General features: G+C 42.8%; 1 protein-coding gene across 4 annotated transcripts in view; it reads right to left on the bottom strand.

Annotated features, from left to right (window-relative positions):
- The window catches only part of FBXL4 (F-box and leucine rich repeat protein 4), a 66,477-nt gene extending 56,432 nt beyond the window's left edge, over positions 1–10,045 (bottom strand). For 3 of the 4 annotated variants that reach the window (XR_011048011.1, XM_068398990.1, XM_068398970.1), the window contains exons 1-3: positions 9,928–10,045; positions 5,119–5,287; positions 3,733–4,322 (exon numbers count right to left, since the gene is read on the bottom strand). Coding sequence is in view for 3 of the 4 variants with exons in the window: in XM_068398990.1 (XP_068255091.1) it covers positions 3,733–4,241 (509 nt within the window). In the remaining variant the exon portion in view is untranslated. Of the gene's footprint in view, positions 1–3,732; positions 4,323–5,118; positions 5,288–9,484; positions 9,810–9,927 lie in introns of those variants that run through there. The other variant, XM_068398979.1, reaches the window with a different exon arrangement.
- Between the last annotated feature and the right edge of the window lie 5,250 nt (positions 10,046–15,295).

Raw genomic sequence — 15,295 nt, 5'->3', positions numbered from 1 at the left:
CCTCCAGGGATGGTGACTCCACCACTTCCCCGGGCAGCCTGTTCCAATGCTTGATAACCCTTTCCGTGAATAAATTTTTCCTAATATCCAATCTAAACCTCCCCTGGTGCAACTTGAGGCCGTTTCCTCTTGTCCTATCGCTTGTTACTTGGGAGACAAACACCCTCCTCGCTACAACCTCCTTTCAGGTACTTGTAGACAGCAATAAAGTCCACCCTCAGCCTCCTTTTCTCTAGACTAAACAACTCCAGTTCCCTCAGAAGACTCAGTTCCACTCCTCAGAAGACTTGTTTTCCAGACCCTTCACCAGCTTCGTTGCCCTTCTTTGGACACGACTAAACACGACTAAAGACCTTTTTCTAAACACCTGCATAAGTTGTTCTTTCATGCGACTGAAGCATAAAGTGAGCCACAGAGCTAGCTATGTGGGCTATAGTCATTCTTCTACAAGAATACATGAAGTCCTCATGAGCATGGACTGCAGTACACCAAGTCCTCACATAGCCTCTTGTAGGTTAGAAACTTTTGCACACAAGTCTTGGATGAGATGATGTTTTAAATACTAAACAAAGACAAAAAAGATTACTCATCTGGACTAGTAAAATCCACTAAGTATAACATTTAAACAAGTCTCAACAGGCTTTCTCCTCTCAACCATTCTGACTCCACCATTAATTTGACCTTCTTTTTATACCAAAGTAAGAACTGGTAAAGAGGAACCTTTCTAATGACCTGTCCTTTCTACATTAGTGTTCAGGAAGAAACAGATCCAGAATCAGCAGATAAAACAAAGCAGCATTTTAAGGTGATTTAAATCAAGCAGCAAAATAGTCAGAAGAGGAAAACAAGGTTGTAAGTGCCCTTTCAGTAACTGGGACACGGCCTTTTTTAACAGAAGAAAATAGTATAGCAGTTCTTCAAGTCCAAAACATCAGTTAAACACAAAATCACCTGAGATCAAAAAATGATTCTTAGTTGACATCTCAGAGAATTTTTGGAAGTGAAAACAAGGGACCAAGAACTGAAGCAGAAGAGAGACTGCATTCTTGTAAGTCTTCATATTCCCCTCATAAAGGTGAGCAAACGGACAGAGAAAAAATACTGCATATCTCATGTGGAGCAAGGGTTCCTTCATCTTCCCTTCAAGACACTGTGCATAAGACATGTTTGTCTCTTTCAGAAGAAAGGAGGAGACAAACCAAATGTGCAGCTCTGAACAGACAACTCCTGATGAGGAAAGGTAAGACAAAAGAAAAAAAAAAAGTCCCTCTAACACTTGTCTAGCATCAAGACTGGCAAGTACTGAAGATGAAGCATAGATAATTGGTTCTGAGGCTCCCTGAGACAACCTTCTTCTAACCAAAAATGTTAACTTAGGTAGGCAGAACAGAAGATACTCCTGCCTACGAATTAGAAAGCAGGGTCCTACAGAAACATCATCCTTTTTTATGAAGAAGTGAAAGTCTGAGCCCTCACTCTGACCATGCCCCAGGAGCAGTCATAAAGCACATCCCAAAAAGTTTTATATTAGTATTTTTGCTTCCATCTTCTTTTAGCTCTCTGAATAATTTTCTTTTTTTTAGTGCATCTTACTAAATAGCTACTTTAGTTAGCTAACATTTCTTGAGCTTTCCTTCAACACTTCTTGGTCTTTACACAAAACTAAAAAAAAGGGTATTGTTTTATGAACGAAAACCTAAGCAGATATTTTACAAAAAATAGCATTAGCTTATTACTCAGAACTATATCCTTGTATTGCCCTGCAGCACACTATCTTACTATTACTCTAACGCAATATTATCAACACTTACAGAAATGATCTCTACATAAATCTGTGCTACATCATAAAGAAGTAGAATCTACATCATAACATAAAAAAGTAAAACGAAAGTTCACAGAGTAATTGGCCAAAAGTCATTTCACATTAGGTTCCAAGTTCAAAAATCTTAAAAGCTGCCTTCACCACATACTATCCTATAAATAAGTTCTGTATTACAGTGCCAAATGCACTCCTACTTCTCAAGTGAGGTGGCCTATTATTATTAGCTTGACCTATCACCGTTTCTTGAATTCGGATGTTTACTTTAGAGCTATACAGTATATACTCATTAGAGAGCTGTAAAACAAACAACTGCACTAAACAACAACAGATGATAGAATCACATAAAATAGATTAATTGGGAATTCTGAACATGTAACATGGCACTTGATTTTCTAAGGTTTAGGAATAAACATCAACAGCCTAGTATTAGGAAGCATGTGATACTAAGTTAGATCTAAAATCATGCTTTTTAACTGTGTTTGTAAAAGGCACGTGAGGGGAAAAAAACACCCAGCATATAAACTAACACTGCTTATATCGCTAAAGTGTGCATTTTAAAGGAATATAGAATTTGCTGGCATGTTATTTTTCTACAGGATACATTTTGTTAAGTCTTTCTTCTATTGGTTCTCCTTTCCTTTATGGGTTTGGTACCATTTAATCTCTTTTTGATGTACATGGAGTACTTTGATTGCATATACTGATAGCTTTTCCCCAATGTTTTTCCCCCCTGTGTGCTTTTACCTGTTCTCTTTCTCCTTCCATTTCTATTTCCTCATCTCCTCACTAAGAGCTTCACACCCTATACAGTGTTTTTTTTTATTATCTTATCATTCCCCAGGTCCCCATCTTCTTGCCCCCTCAACTGGAATTTCATCAGGAGTTCCTCCTGGGAGGAAAACCAACAGGATCAAATCAGCTTCTTTTAGTCTATGAAGCAAGTGTAAAAATGAAGTGCAGCTCACACCCTTTGATCAGACCAAAAATAAAGATCAGACAAATGGCATTACTTTTTGTACAACTGTTCTGTGCTTCTGGTTTTGGCCTCATTTCCATATGAATAGTTATAGTGCCTGATTGTACTATACATACAGCCTGAAGAAGAGAAGGCTCTGGGGAGACCTTATAGCAGCCTTCCAGTACGTGAAGAGGGCCTACAAGAAAGCGGGAGAGGGACTTGTTACCAGGGCCTGTAGTGACAGGACGAGGGGGAACGGTTTTAAACTGAAAGAGGGTAGATTTAGATCAGATATTAGGAAGAAATTCTTTACTGTGAGGGTGATAAGACCGTGGAACAGGTTGCCCAGAGAAGTTGTGGATGCCTCCTCCCTGGCAGTGTTTAAGGCCAGACTGGATGAGGCTTTGAGCAACCTGGTCTAGTGGAAAGGTGTCCCTGCCTGTGGCAGGAGGTTTGGAACTAGATGATCTTTAAGGTCCCTTCCAACCCAAACCATTCTATGATTCTATGAGTCTACACCCTAAGGCATGCTGAGAGAAGAAATACTTCATGGCTACTTGAAGCAGGATGATACAGCAACTGTGAATCCTCAGCCTCTTCTACACAATTTGCTTTTCTTATTGGAGAAAGAGAAGAACTCAGAACTGCCATTTCAAAAGTGATTTTTCTACATACACAGTAATTATTGCTCATAAAAATTCCAACATGAAAACTGTGATCACACAAATTAAATCTGATATTCGGATCTGCATTAATTCCTACCAAAAAATCTACACCTCTGAAGGTTCTGTAAAAACATGTCACCACAGTTTTAAAAACATGCAGAAATAAAGAAAACATTAGTGGGTCAGATACAAAACAGAGAAACACTAGGAAGTAAAGTTCGCTAAACAGCATTATTTGTAGCATTCAACACCTGACAGGAAAGTATAAAGGAGAAAAAAAAAATTACCTTACTTCAGCTGGTGGATTTTGTGAGTAAGGATTTGCAGAGCATGCCAAAATCCTGACTACAGCTCCAGGATGATACGTTTCCAGAATGTGCACTGCAGTGGGATAAACTTGTTCCTCAAAAGCAAGTTCCACATAGTCCTGGCTACAAAAGGTGGGTGGTGTCCTCTTGAACGGCAGCCGAGCGCTAGGGCAATGATCCCACCACGTCCCATAAGTTCGAAAGACGGCAGTCTGAGTGAAGTCACCAGAACTAGGGTACACATTTGGAATACCTGCTAAATTCCACATGGTATATGACATGCTGTTTTCACTACCATAGTGAGAGCTGAAATCCAACACTTCTTTGGCGTACTGAACTATTTCAACATTGATAGGTAAGGCTCGGGTGTTTGATTCAATAGCCCTCCGGCTGTTCATTTCTCCTCTTGTCGCTGTCCTAGCTCGGCGCCGAAGGCACATATAGTAAAACATGCTCAGAACTGTTAACATGGGAAACACTGGTGACATCTAGATAGGGCTTAGGAAGATGCAAAAGGTCAGGAGTCTTTTATAAAGTGCATTAACTGCTCGTGGTGTTTTGGAAAAGAGCTGATAAAACAGAATGAATAAACATAGTGTGAAGATAAAACATTCTTAGAAAGCAAACAGTATGCTTTAGAGTATCCTCTTAAACAAAGTACTGCTACTAAAACATTAATAAACTATTACATTTTAAGACAATTATTTAGTTGGAAGCTATTAAGTATAGCTTCCTATTTATTGTGTTTAAAAAATGAGAAGACTATGAAGAAACATTAGCCAAAACTAGCCCTCAAGCAACAAAAAGACTAATGGTTAAATTAAGCATTATTTTTAGGGATTTATTAAGAGAAAAAATCTTGCACTGACTTATGGAAATGAAATCAAGTATGAAATGAAATCTGGCCCTTGCAGTAAACAACTGTAGAAGAGTATCTGAAGGTACAGCTAAAATTATCTGCAGTATAGTTCTGAAATACTTAAACTAAAACTGACTGTAAACAAAGCATTCAGGTACCTAGTCAGGCTGTAGCAGTGCACAGCTCAGCAAAATCTCAGTTACTTCACTGCTTGCATTTTGCAGTAAGACTGCTCCCAGTTCCCGAATGAGTTAATTCCAAGACAGCTCAAGTATATCTACATTATGTTATAATGTGGAGACTAAATACACCCTTCAAAGTCAGCTCATACAGAAAGCTGGACAGCTACTCCAACAAATGGTTTCCTCTAATTTTTTCCCATAATTTGTGAATGGTTTTAAGAGTGAAAAGAGTTTTGGGCAGTTAATCTAAACCAAAAACTTAACCCACTGCTTCCTGTATCAGAGCACTAGCTTGAAACAGTCTCACAAAAATACTGTCTTTACCCTTTGAAGTTCTCCATGACAGCATTCACCAACCACAGAAGGGTCACCAGCCTCCTGAAGGATGTTCAGAATACATTAAAAACATCATCTTCCTTTGAGCCAAGCAACAAAGTAAGTCTTCAGAAGAGTCCTGGCACCAGAAGCAGAAGTCTCCATGGAAAGCATTTTACTTATGGTAAGAGAAAATAACAATTCAGTTAGACGCAAAATGTACTAGATCTGCACACAAGGCCACCTAAAAAATTCAACACAAAACATACTAATAATTAAGGATACCGATGTGTTTTATATGGCCTACATCAAATCACAAGTAAAACAAACAAGCAAGCAGGTTTAACTATTAGAAAAACCCAAATTAAAGGTCTCTTTAGTAAAGTTTTCTGTTTACAACTGTGAAGAAATATTTATAGCTGAATGTTGTCTTCAGGACACAGAAGGTCTGTATCATGTTCCCTACTAGTACAGATCCTCTTACATATGCTTGTCCCATATTTAGCAGCCGCTCCATACCTGCGTGATGCAAACTGTTAGATTTACCAACACACAAGGCAACGTGGAATGTACTCTGATTTCTGCTAGCAGTACACAACACACTTGGGCAATAACAGCACTCCAGAATTCACATCCTCCAGCACCACAGACAGTTTCTCACAAACTGACCTTCGGATTAGCCTGTTCATGGGATTTACTAGGGAAGAACAAGGAGCAATGCCTGTAACCTGTTAGAGGCCAAAACGGACGACTAAGCGAGTCTCAAAATAGAATAAATGTTTCTTCAACAGCCTGTACTAGAGCTGCCAGTTAGATTATCACAGGATACATACTGTGGTAATCACTAAACCAACAGAGGTGATTCTCCTGTTGCAGATGACACATCAAACAACAATCAACACGATGCCTTACATTGCCTGGGAGACAAATCACATACTTAATGTTTGCAATGGGTACAAGCGAGACCATGCTTTACAGAGTTTTTGGAAGCACAAGCTTAAAGAAGGGTACATAATTAAACAAATGTAGACAAATCAAAGTGACTTCTGTGTGCCTCTATATAAATCCACTGTGCATGTTTCTTTGGTAAATTGCTTATTTCCCATACGCACAAAATGCACATAGATGTACAAACAGCTGTCTTTTGCTTGAACGTTGCCAAAAAGAAGGCGCTTGTGGTAACAGATAAGGACAGGCTGCAATATTTGACCCTCTTACTCGTGACAGCGAGTTTACTAACGAAGTGTTCACTTCCCACTTTCTTGCCTCTTCTATTATTAGCTTTTTTGTTTAGTTCCTGTCCTTCATTCAGTTTCACATCTTGACATAGCTGCCAACAACATGAATTACTCCTGACACTCGCTGCAGAAGGGAATGCAAAAGATGACATGCTGGATCCACTTCAAGCTCTCCTGGAATGACAAAACCCAGTAATGTCACATTTCCCCCAAACATACTGTTGAACCACCTTTTAGAAAAGGCACTGGGGAGAAAAACAGCACAACCTCCAATCTCTCCTCCTTAAAAAAACAACAACAAAAAAAAACCCCTCCAAACTGAAAATTGGTGGTTTATCTTTTCAGCATGGAGCTGCAGTAAAATGTAAGTGAAGACTACAAATACATTCTCCTTGTGAATTTTTCCCTTTTAAAAAGAAAAAAAAACATATTTACGGAATATGCTAACAGACATTAAACTTCAACAAACTTACTGCTCTCAAGCCCTGGAATCATGTGTAGACCAGCATATACACCAGCTTCTAACTCAAAATTTCACTGATTAACACAGTTTGAAGGCTGCTCCATGGAAATTATGGCTTTACAGAGCTCAATTTTAAGAATCATTCAGCTGGGGTACTTCAAGATCAGGTGTGAATCACTTATCTCGCATACACATCCTACACAACTTCATGTCTGCACTGCAAACTCCAGGCTTCCTCGGGCCACAGCCTGGAGCTCTTACAAGGCTGTTGTGAAACCCAGCTGTGCTCCCCACCAGCTTGTCAAAGAGCAGCATAACCACCGGCTGGCTAAGAGCTGTACATCAACGAGCTGCCCAGTTTAAATCAGGTCTTAACAGAGCAGATGACTTGCAATCATGCTGCAGATTTTCCATCAGCAGAAACATTCATTTGGGTCATTCCCCCTCTGCCAATGAGACAATTTTCATAAAACCTGTAAATATTTTATATCCTTGAGAATGACACCACTTCATCAATTTTGGCTGACATCAGTCAACAAGCTCAGAAATTATTAACTAGTAAGAAACAGGGCAGAGCATACAGCATTCATTAAAATGTATTAGTCTAAACAATACAAGTGGAGGTAAATTACTTCTAAAGAGTTAAAAACAATATAGGATTTAGTAGTTTACAAGAAGAGGAAACAGAAAACTATTATAAAAGAAGGATAAGTAAGCATTAGGACTACAATACAAATAGGAACTCTTCTTTTGGCATTTTGAAAGAAGCATTAAGAATTGCATGGAGTTAAAAGACAAATGAAAAATTGCTCAGGAGGCTGAAGGATAATAAGCTAGAGAAAGAATTACATTAAATACAGATCAGTAGGGCCAGATGATATAGAGAGATTTTTTTCAGGAACTACCACCAGTCAAGCTGATCTCCAATTAAAGGGATCTAACTTTGCAAAAAAGAAAAAAATGCCAACTCAGGCCTATGCAAAGCATCAAGATAAACAGCTATGGAACAGAGCAGCTCATGTGCATGCAAACAGCCCTCCCCCCAAACTGCTTGATTATTTTTAAGAGACCCATTTGGCCCTATGCACCTATACCTTCCAACTTCTGGCAGCATCTTTGTTCTGCTGCGTATCATTCATTTTCTTTTGTACAGGCGCAATTATGCCAAACTGAAGTTTAATAAAGGGGTTTTTTAACTTATCTTATTATCCTCCTCCCAAGCAGCTGCTTTCTACTTACTTTCTTTTATTTGCTTTCTTCCATATCATAATTTTTTTCTGTCAATATATCATTAAATAGACTGAAATGGCGCTATTGAATACCAAGACCTTCAGCTGCCTCCACAGACCAGCACAAGAGAGCATAATGGTTTGATTAGAAACAGAAAGCAATATGCTGTGAATGTACATTGACGTTGTGAGGTGCTGTCCTACGCCTACACGCCCAATTTGCACTTCCAGCCTGGATCCTGTGCCCAGCCTCTCGCGGGGCTGCCTGAGCTCTGCCCTCTCGTCTCATGCTCTGCACAGACCCATCCCTCTCTGCTTCACAGCCACCGCTCCAGCCGGCACTGCTGGGGAGCCAGATGAGGCCTGGGGCTCATCCAGCCAGACACCAACCACTCTTGCAAGCAAGTGTAGTTTTCAGTCTGTCCATCTCCCGGAACCAACTGGCTGCCAGTTAACAGGAAGTCAGTGCTGGCTCAAGGGGACAGTAGGACTGCAAGAGCCCCAGGTCAGACCTGCTCAAAGTGCTGTGGAAATGCTACCTCTAGTTTTACAAGACCGATGGGACTCCAGAGAACCAGATTGGACTAGACCTGGAATAAAACTTTCCTAAGAGAGAGATGCTACCTTCTTCCAAAATACATTACAGTCCATCAGAGTATTTACAATCTCTCCTATTGAGATCATTATTTAATTGACAACTATTTCAACTGTATGGGCAAATTCCCTTTTTCTATTAAGATTAACCTTTCTTTCCTTCATGCTATACATACAGAAAGCCTTCTAACACTGTAACTCACTATTTCCTTCTTTAAAACACAACAAACCTTGACAAAGGAAAATGTCTTATGGCTTCTCTATAGATTTCATGGGAACAGGCACTAATTAAACTAAAGCATTCAAAAGCACTAGATCTCTTTGGTCTATTTTGCCTCTTTTTACAGCAAGTTTATGTACACAAATCTATTTTCCAGTTTCCAAGCAACCCATCCTGTTAATGATTATTGTACCTATTCTTTTTGGTTGTTTTGGCAAACGCAGCTCCCCAGTATTCACAATTTCATCCCATGACAGCAGAAACAGGACATAGTAACATAGTTATTCACCAACCAGACAACTGCCTTTCCAGCTATGGTGAAACTCTCCTCCTCATGCCAAAAAAAAATTATATATATCCCCGTTCAATACTACTTTCAATAAGCAATCCAAGTGCATTTGTCTTCTTATTTTCCTCTTCACAATGTTGTACTACCTCTCCATACAGTCATATTCTGTCTAGCATTTACTTGCTGGTCCCCGGCCTCCTCACTGCACTGATGGTAGCTATTAGGCCGTGTATTTATCTCTCACTGTCAGCCTGCACTGATAACAAACAACAATCCACACGAAATGAAGCACCCCAAAGTATACACCTTAAAAGAAATAAATATTGCTCGTTAAGCTCCTACCCTGCCTCTGCTGTGTTGTGCTCAGGCACCTGGGGTCACAAGGCGTAACTCGTGTAGCACAAGAGGGACGGTGCAGCAGGGAGCACCCATGGCGAGCCCGGCGCACCCCGAGCGGACGAGGGCCCGCACGGGAGATGGTGCCCGACGCCTGCCCCGCTCCGCCACCTCCCTCCGCCCTTACAGTTGTTCCTCCCGCCGTGCTCCATCTCCCCCCTACACCTTCGCACCCCTCGGCCACCTGCGCTCCACCCCGGGGTAGGTCTCGCCGAGGCCCACGGGCACGGCAGGGTCACCCCCGCCCAGCACCCGGCGGGACTGCCCGGTGCCGCCACCGCCCTCCGGGTCCCCTCCCTGAGGCGCGGACAGCAGCCCGCCCCGGGCCCCCCAACCATCGCCGGCCCTGCGGCCCGGCCCCCGCCTCCACCGGGCGGGCACGCACACACCTGCGGCCGCCCCGTGCAGGACCGGCACCCGCACCGGGCTGCTCCCGACCAGGGCCGGCCGCACCGCCAGGCCTGACGGGGGCGCGGGGGGGCCCGTCACCTGCCGCCCCGCCGAGGCGACCCCCTCCCTCCGGCCGCGTCCCGAGGGGCGGGGCCCCGGTGGGCAGCGCGGCCCCCCCCGCGCCCGCCCCTCCCCTGCCCGAGCGGCGCCACCACCCTACCCCATCCGGAGGGCGGAGCAGCCGGGGCCGCGCGCCGCCGCCGCCGCACCAGGCGCCGCCGGAAGCCCCGCACGGCGGGGGGGGGCGGGGCGCCGGAGGAAGGGGCGCGGCGGCGGGCGGGGGCGGGGCCGCGAGCTAGGCGTGCCCGCGCCTGAGCGCGGGGCGGGTCGGGTCAGTGCGTTGTGCCTTTATTTTGATTGCAAACGCAGGCGGGAGGCGGTGGGAGGCGGTTGTTCTGTTACTGTGTGTGGCGCAGGGCCGCTCTGTCTTGCGTCATTTTACCTCTGCAGCCGCGACGGGCCGCGGTGGGGCGGGCGCTGGGAGCCGCCCGCTGGGAGCCCGCCCGCCCGCGGCGAGCCCCGGCCTGGCCTCTCCCAAAGCTTTCTGAGAGGCGGGGTATGAGTCTCTCCCTAGCCCCTGCACAGCCGGAGCGTGCTTTTGGCGTGGTGTTTTCAGTCCCCGGCGTGTCATAAGGGCAGCCCTGTATTTAATTGATCTTAATAACGGTCTTCGTGACGGTTTTTAACTGACGGGGTAGATTTAGATCAGATGTGAGGAGGAAATTCTTCACTGTGAGGGTGGTGAGACACTGGCACAGGTTGCCCAGAGAAGCTGTGGCTGCCCCCTCCCTGGCAGTGTTCGAGGCCAGGTTGGATGGGGCTCTGAGCAACCTGGTCTAGTGGAAGGTGTCCCTGCCCATGGCAGGGGGGTTGGAACTAGATGATCTTTAAGGTCCCTTCCAACCCAAATCATTCTATGATCAGTGAGCACTTGCTCCAGGGAACTGTAGTGCCTCTTGGGTCCCTGACGGGCGTAGTGCAGAGGAAGCGTCATGTTTTGCTTCCGTGCCCTTCAGTTCGGTACCCACGCCCAAGCATGTCTGCTTGCTCTCTCAACCACCACTTCTGATTCCCACTGCTGCAATGGTCGCCAAAACTGTTGTCAGTCCACCTAGTCTCCTCATGTCCCCGGCGATGCTCCACGTTAGATGGTACCTGAGACCATTCAGTCATTTAATATAAATTCTATAAATTTATAATAAATTCCAAAGATAGAAATCTATAAATTTAGGATAGAGTGCTTCTCTGTTGCTAACTGTAGTGGCAAACAGGCCACTCACACAACCCTGCTTTCCACAAGCAGACATGCCAGGGTGACTGGTTCATAGGTGATTCATATACCTACACGCATATGTGTGCGTACATATAGAAATACACATACATACATGCATTTTTCATATGCATAAGATGCCACTGTACCATTTTCAAGTAACAATTTAAGCCTCAACTTTTAAGGCACTGCTTCTAGGGAAGAGGAAGGTAGACTTTTCAGGTTCCAGTGCCAGCAGTGTAGTGTGCCTTTCTGCTTCTATCCTACAGTCAGGTGCTAGCAAGAGAGTGCTTATGAAGGTGCTGTCAATAATCACCTTCCCAGGCAGTGGCCACCTCAAAATTTGAATCCGTAATACAAAAAAAAATTGGAAATAAGACTATGGATAAGTTTGGTGAGTCAGAAAATAGGTTAGCCATGAAGATAAATTTTTGTGTTTTATTTTGTTTGTGTTACTGGTTTCATTTTCGGTTTTGTGCATATCATGCTGTCCTCCCTTTACGAATGAAATTAAGGGAAAGGGAACACTTGGAAGGCACAATTTGTCTAACCCATTTAAGACTTCTACTTTAGCATTACACATATCACCTAAGAACAGGAACCTAAAAGTTTTTATTTCTGTCTATTGGCTATAAAGAAAAAGCAGGCAACTATCTGAGATGTCTGTACAGAGGTCTATGTTTGGCCAAATCATTCCTATCCTGCTAGGATTATTCTGTAATCCATGGGGAGATATGTATACCTCCAGGTGCTCCAGCCTATCCCATTCACTCCTATGGCAGGTGCCAAAGATACACAGAAGATATCCCTGTTCGGAGGTACACCTGTCTCCACTTAGCATAGACCATCACCAAGCTTTCATATAGCAAATAGGGTGTGCTGTGTATGAACACATCCTTACTGAGCCAGACAAATTACAGAACCAGCTTCACTGTTATTCACAGAGGTTGTCCAATGGCAGGTAGCATTTTAAAACTGCAGAGAGACTAGTGTTTGTTGAAGGGGACAGAGGACATTGGGTGACAGTGTCCTTTTTGTCTAGGCTGCTGTCTCAAATTCGAATTATGTGCATTCAAGATGTGCTCCAAATTACTGTCAAATTGTCATTCCCCAGCCTTTGTAAAAATCAATTGATGATCTGTTTTTATTCAACAATTATCCACATCTGGAGCTGACAGATAATTTCCAGTGAGCTATGCCACATAAACACTTTATACATATTTCTATATACACATTAGCAGTAAAAATAGGCATTGAATATATTCCAGAAATGGTCACAGAATCACAGAATCACAGAATCAATCAGGTTGGAAGAGGCCTCTGGGATCATCGAGTCCAACCATTGCCCTGACACCACCATGTCAACTAGACCATGGCACTAAGTGCCATGTCCAGTCTTTTCTTAAACACATCCAGAGATGGTGACTCCACCACCTCCCTGGGCAGCCAGTTCCAATGTCTAATGACCCTTTCTGAGAAGAAATGCTTCCTAATGTCTAATCTGAACTTCCTCTGGTGAAGTTTGAGGCTATGTCCTCTTGTCCTATCGCTAGTTGCCTGGGAGAAGAGGCAGACTCCCACTCCGCTACAACCTCCCTTCAGGTAGTTGTAGACTGCAATAAGGTCACCTCTGAGCCTTCTCTTCTCCAGGCTAAACAACCCCAGCTCCCTCAGCCTTTCCTTGTAGGTCATACCCTCCAGACCCTTCACCAGCTTGGTCGCCCTCCTCTGGACTCGCTCCAACACCTCAACATCTTTCTTGAAGTGCAGGGCCTAGAACTGAATACAGTGTTTGGTCCTCTGTGTTGAAAGGAAATACCCTGGTAGAACAGTAGAGGAAACCTTCTGTTTGTAAAGTAACAGTGAGACTTATCTTCTGTGTGTTAATGAAACTTTGTAATCACCAAATCCATGTCTTAACAGCATCCTGCTTCTCCTTCAGCTTTTACTCATTATGATAAGCGGTGCTATGGCTTGCTTATTAGGGGGAAAACTTACTGAAGTCAGTAGGAATATTGTTATTTCAATATTAAGTATAAAGAATGGAAAGGCCATATAACTGGCATGGTTAAATGCGATTAAGTTATGCCTGTGTCTATACCAAAGGCACATAAGGGAATGATATGGCATTTCAATTACTTTTGACTCCCAAGACATATGGCTGGATCTTGGATCCATGGTCAGATACTTTAACTCACTTGTCACCACAAGGTGCCATTGTGATGAGTGATAAAAATGTCCACACGGAAACTTACCGTAGGAGGAGGTAAAGAACCCACCACATCAACTGTTGTGTCTGGTGGTTGGAGCTCCAAGGCTCTTTTATGTTCTGCACTACCAGAAGATCTCCAGATCCACTTTTCCAGGCAAGATGGTCGCTGAAAATGTAGCATGTAGCAAAGGGGTTTTTAGTGAGAACTAAGAATCTGCTGATTAAGCAATGAAGCTTACCTGAGCCTTGGGTAAAGAGTTAGGAGACAGCTCCTCCTGAAAACAGGGTAACACTTTAGTTAGGTTTGCAAAAAAAGAGAGGCCTGTGTTGCTATTTCTAACATAATGGTTGAGAAAATGTTTTGTAAATAAACAAATCATGCAGAAAACTACTTGGCTTCTAAGTCACCAGTTCCTGCTCCCAGCAGGAAACTGATCTGAATTTTGTTATCACTTAGCAAAGCTTTGTATTTTAAAGTGTCAAACTGAACCCTGAAAATAATGAAATAATTTTAATCACTGAGTTATTTTTAATACAACAAACTTAGCCAAGTGTTAACTGCAAAGCAGCACTGAGCACGTATGCAGAACACCATTGCCATTGGTGTGAGTTGTTCTCTCTGGCTTCCTCTGCATCCCAGGATATTAACCCAGCATGGGAAACGTCTCACTGCCTCTTGGACTGGCATTACTGCTTTTTGATATGTGAAATTACATATATTCTTTGAAGCGGAAGAGAAAGTATACTAAGTCAATGAGACCCCTCACTGAGTAAATTTAAACATGTTTGTAGGTGTTTCCATGAGCCAGGCCTAGCAAGTCATTGGTTTCTGTGTCAGCCTGAAGTCTGTTTTTTTCCAGAGGAAATTTTTTATTCTCTGTGGTTTTTTTTTCCATCTAACAATATTTTGCGTAGCATCCTCTCTCTGCTATGCTCTATGAAAACGCCATACTGCATAGTTAATAATATTTGCTGCATTTTATCTTTATTTTCCTGTATTTTTATTAAAAGATAAAGAGAAGAATGTGCCACAGTACAAGTATGTGCTTAAATTTTATATACAATTAAACTACTGCAGTATTTCTTCTCTGTCTCTGCTGCTTGGCACTGGTTCTCGGCAGATCACGCAGAATTTAGTCTATAGACTCGCTGGGGCAAGGGCAATGTCTTGCTATGTCTCCTGTGGAGTACCTAGTATACATTATCAAATTATATAAGAATAACAGTTTCAGCATTTGAATGGCTAAGCGCTGCCCTTACTGTGGAAGCACTCCGCATGATATGTAATTAAGCTTTAAGAAAAAAGCATAAAGAATGAGAAAATCCTAACTGATCAAAATACAGCATTACCTGGACATACCGTGGTTAAAAATCTTTCCTCTTTCCTTTTTGTCTTTCTGCAGAAATAGGAGCAATAATCCTAAAGCCTGGAAAGGATGTGGTTACTGAAGTCTTCGTGAGGTTTTTAATGAGGATTAGGGTATCTGAGATAGTAAAATCTACTGTATACAAGGAGGTTGTTGTGCAAGAATCTTCACACAAGTTTTAAATCAGAATCCTTCTTCAGCAGCAGTAGGATCCAGTAAGGATAATATGCTAATTTTAAGTAGCAATAGGCTTCATATAGGGATCTAAAGAGACAGAGATAGATACAATCTTATTAAACTTTTGTGTTGACTCTGCACAGCTTGTTACTGCATTCAATTGAAGTTTAAGAGTGGGAATGTAAAACCTGTATAACATTTTAGCAAGATATACAGTAACATTGAAACCTGAATAACAATTGAAAGAATAAGTAGGAAATTCCCTTAGCCCTTGGGCTACC

This window comes from Nyctibius grandis, chromosome 1, assembly GCF_013368605.1.
Source record: "Nyctibius grandis isolate bNycGra1 chromosome 1, bNycGra1.pri, whole genome shotgun sequence".
Lineage (NCBI taxonomy): Eukaryota > Metazoa > Chordata > Aves > Nyctibiiformes > Nyctibiidae > Nyctibius > Nyctibius grandis.
The sequence above is the reverse complement of the archived record's forward strand: the minus strand, read 5'-3'. Positions and strand labels throughout refer to the sequence as shown.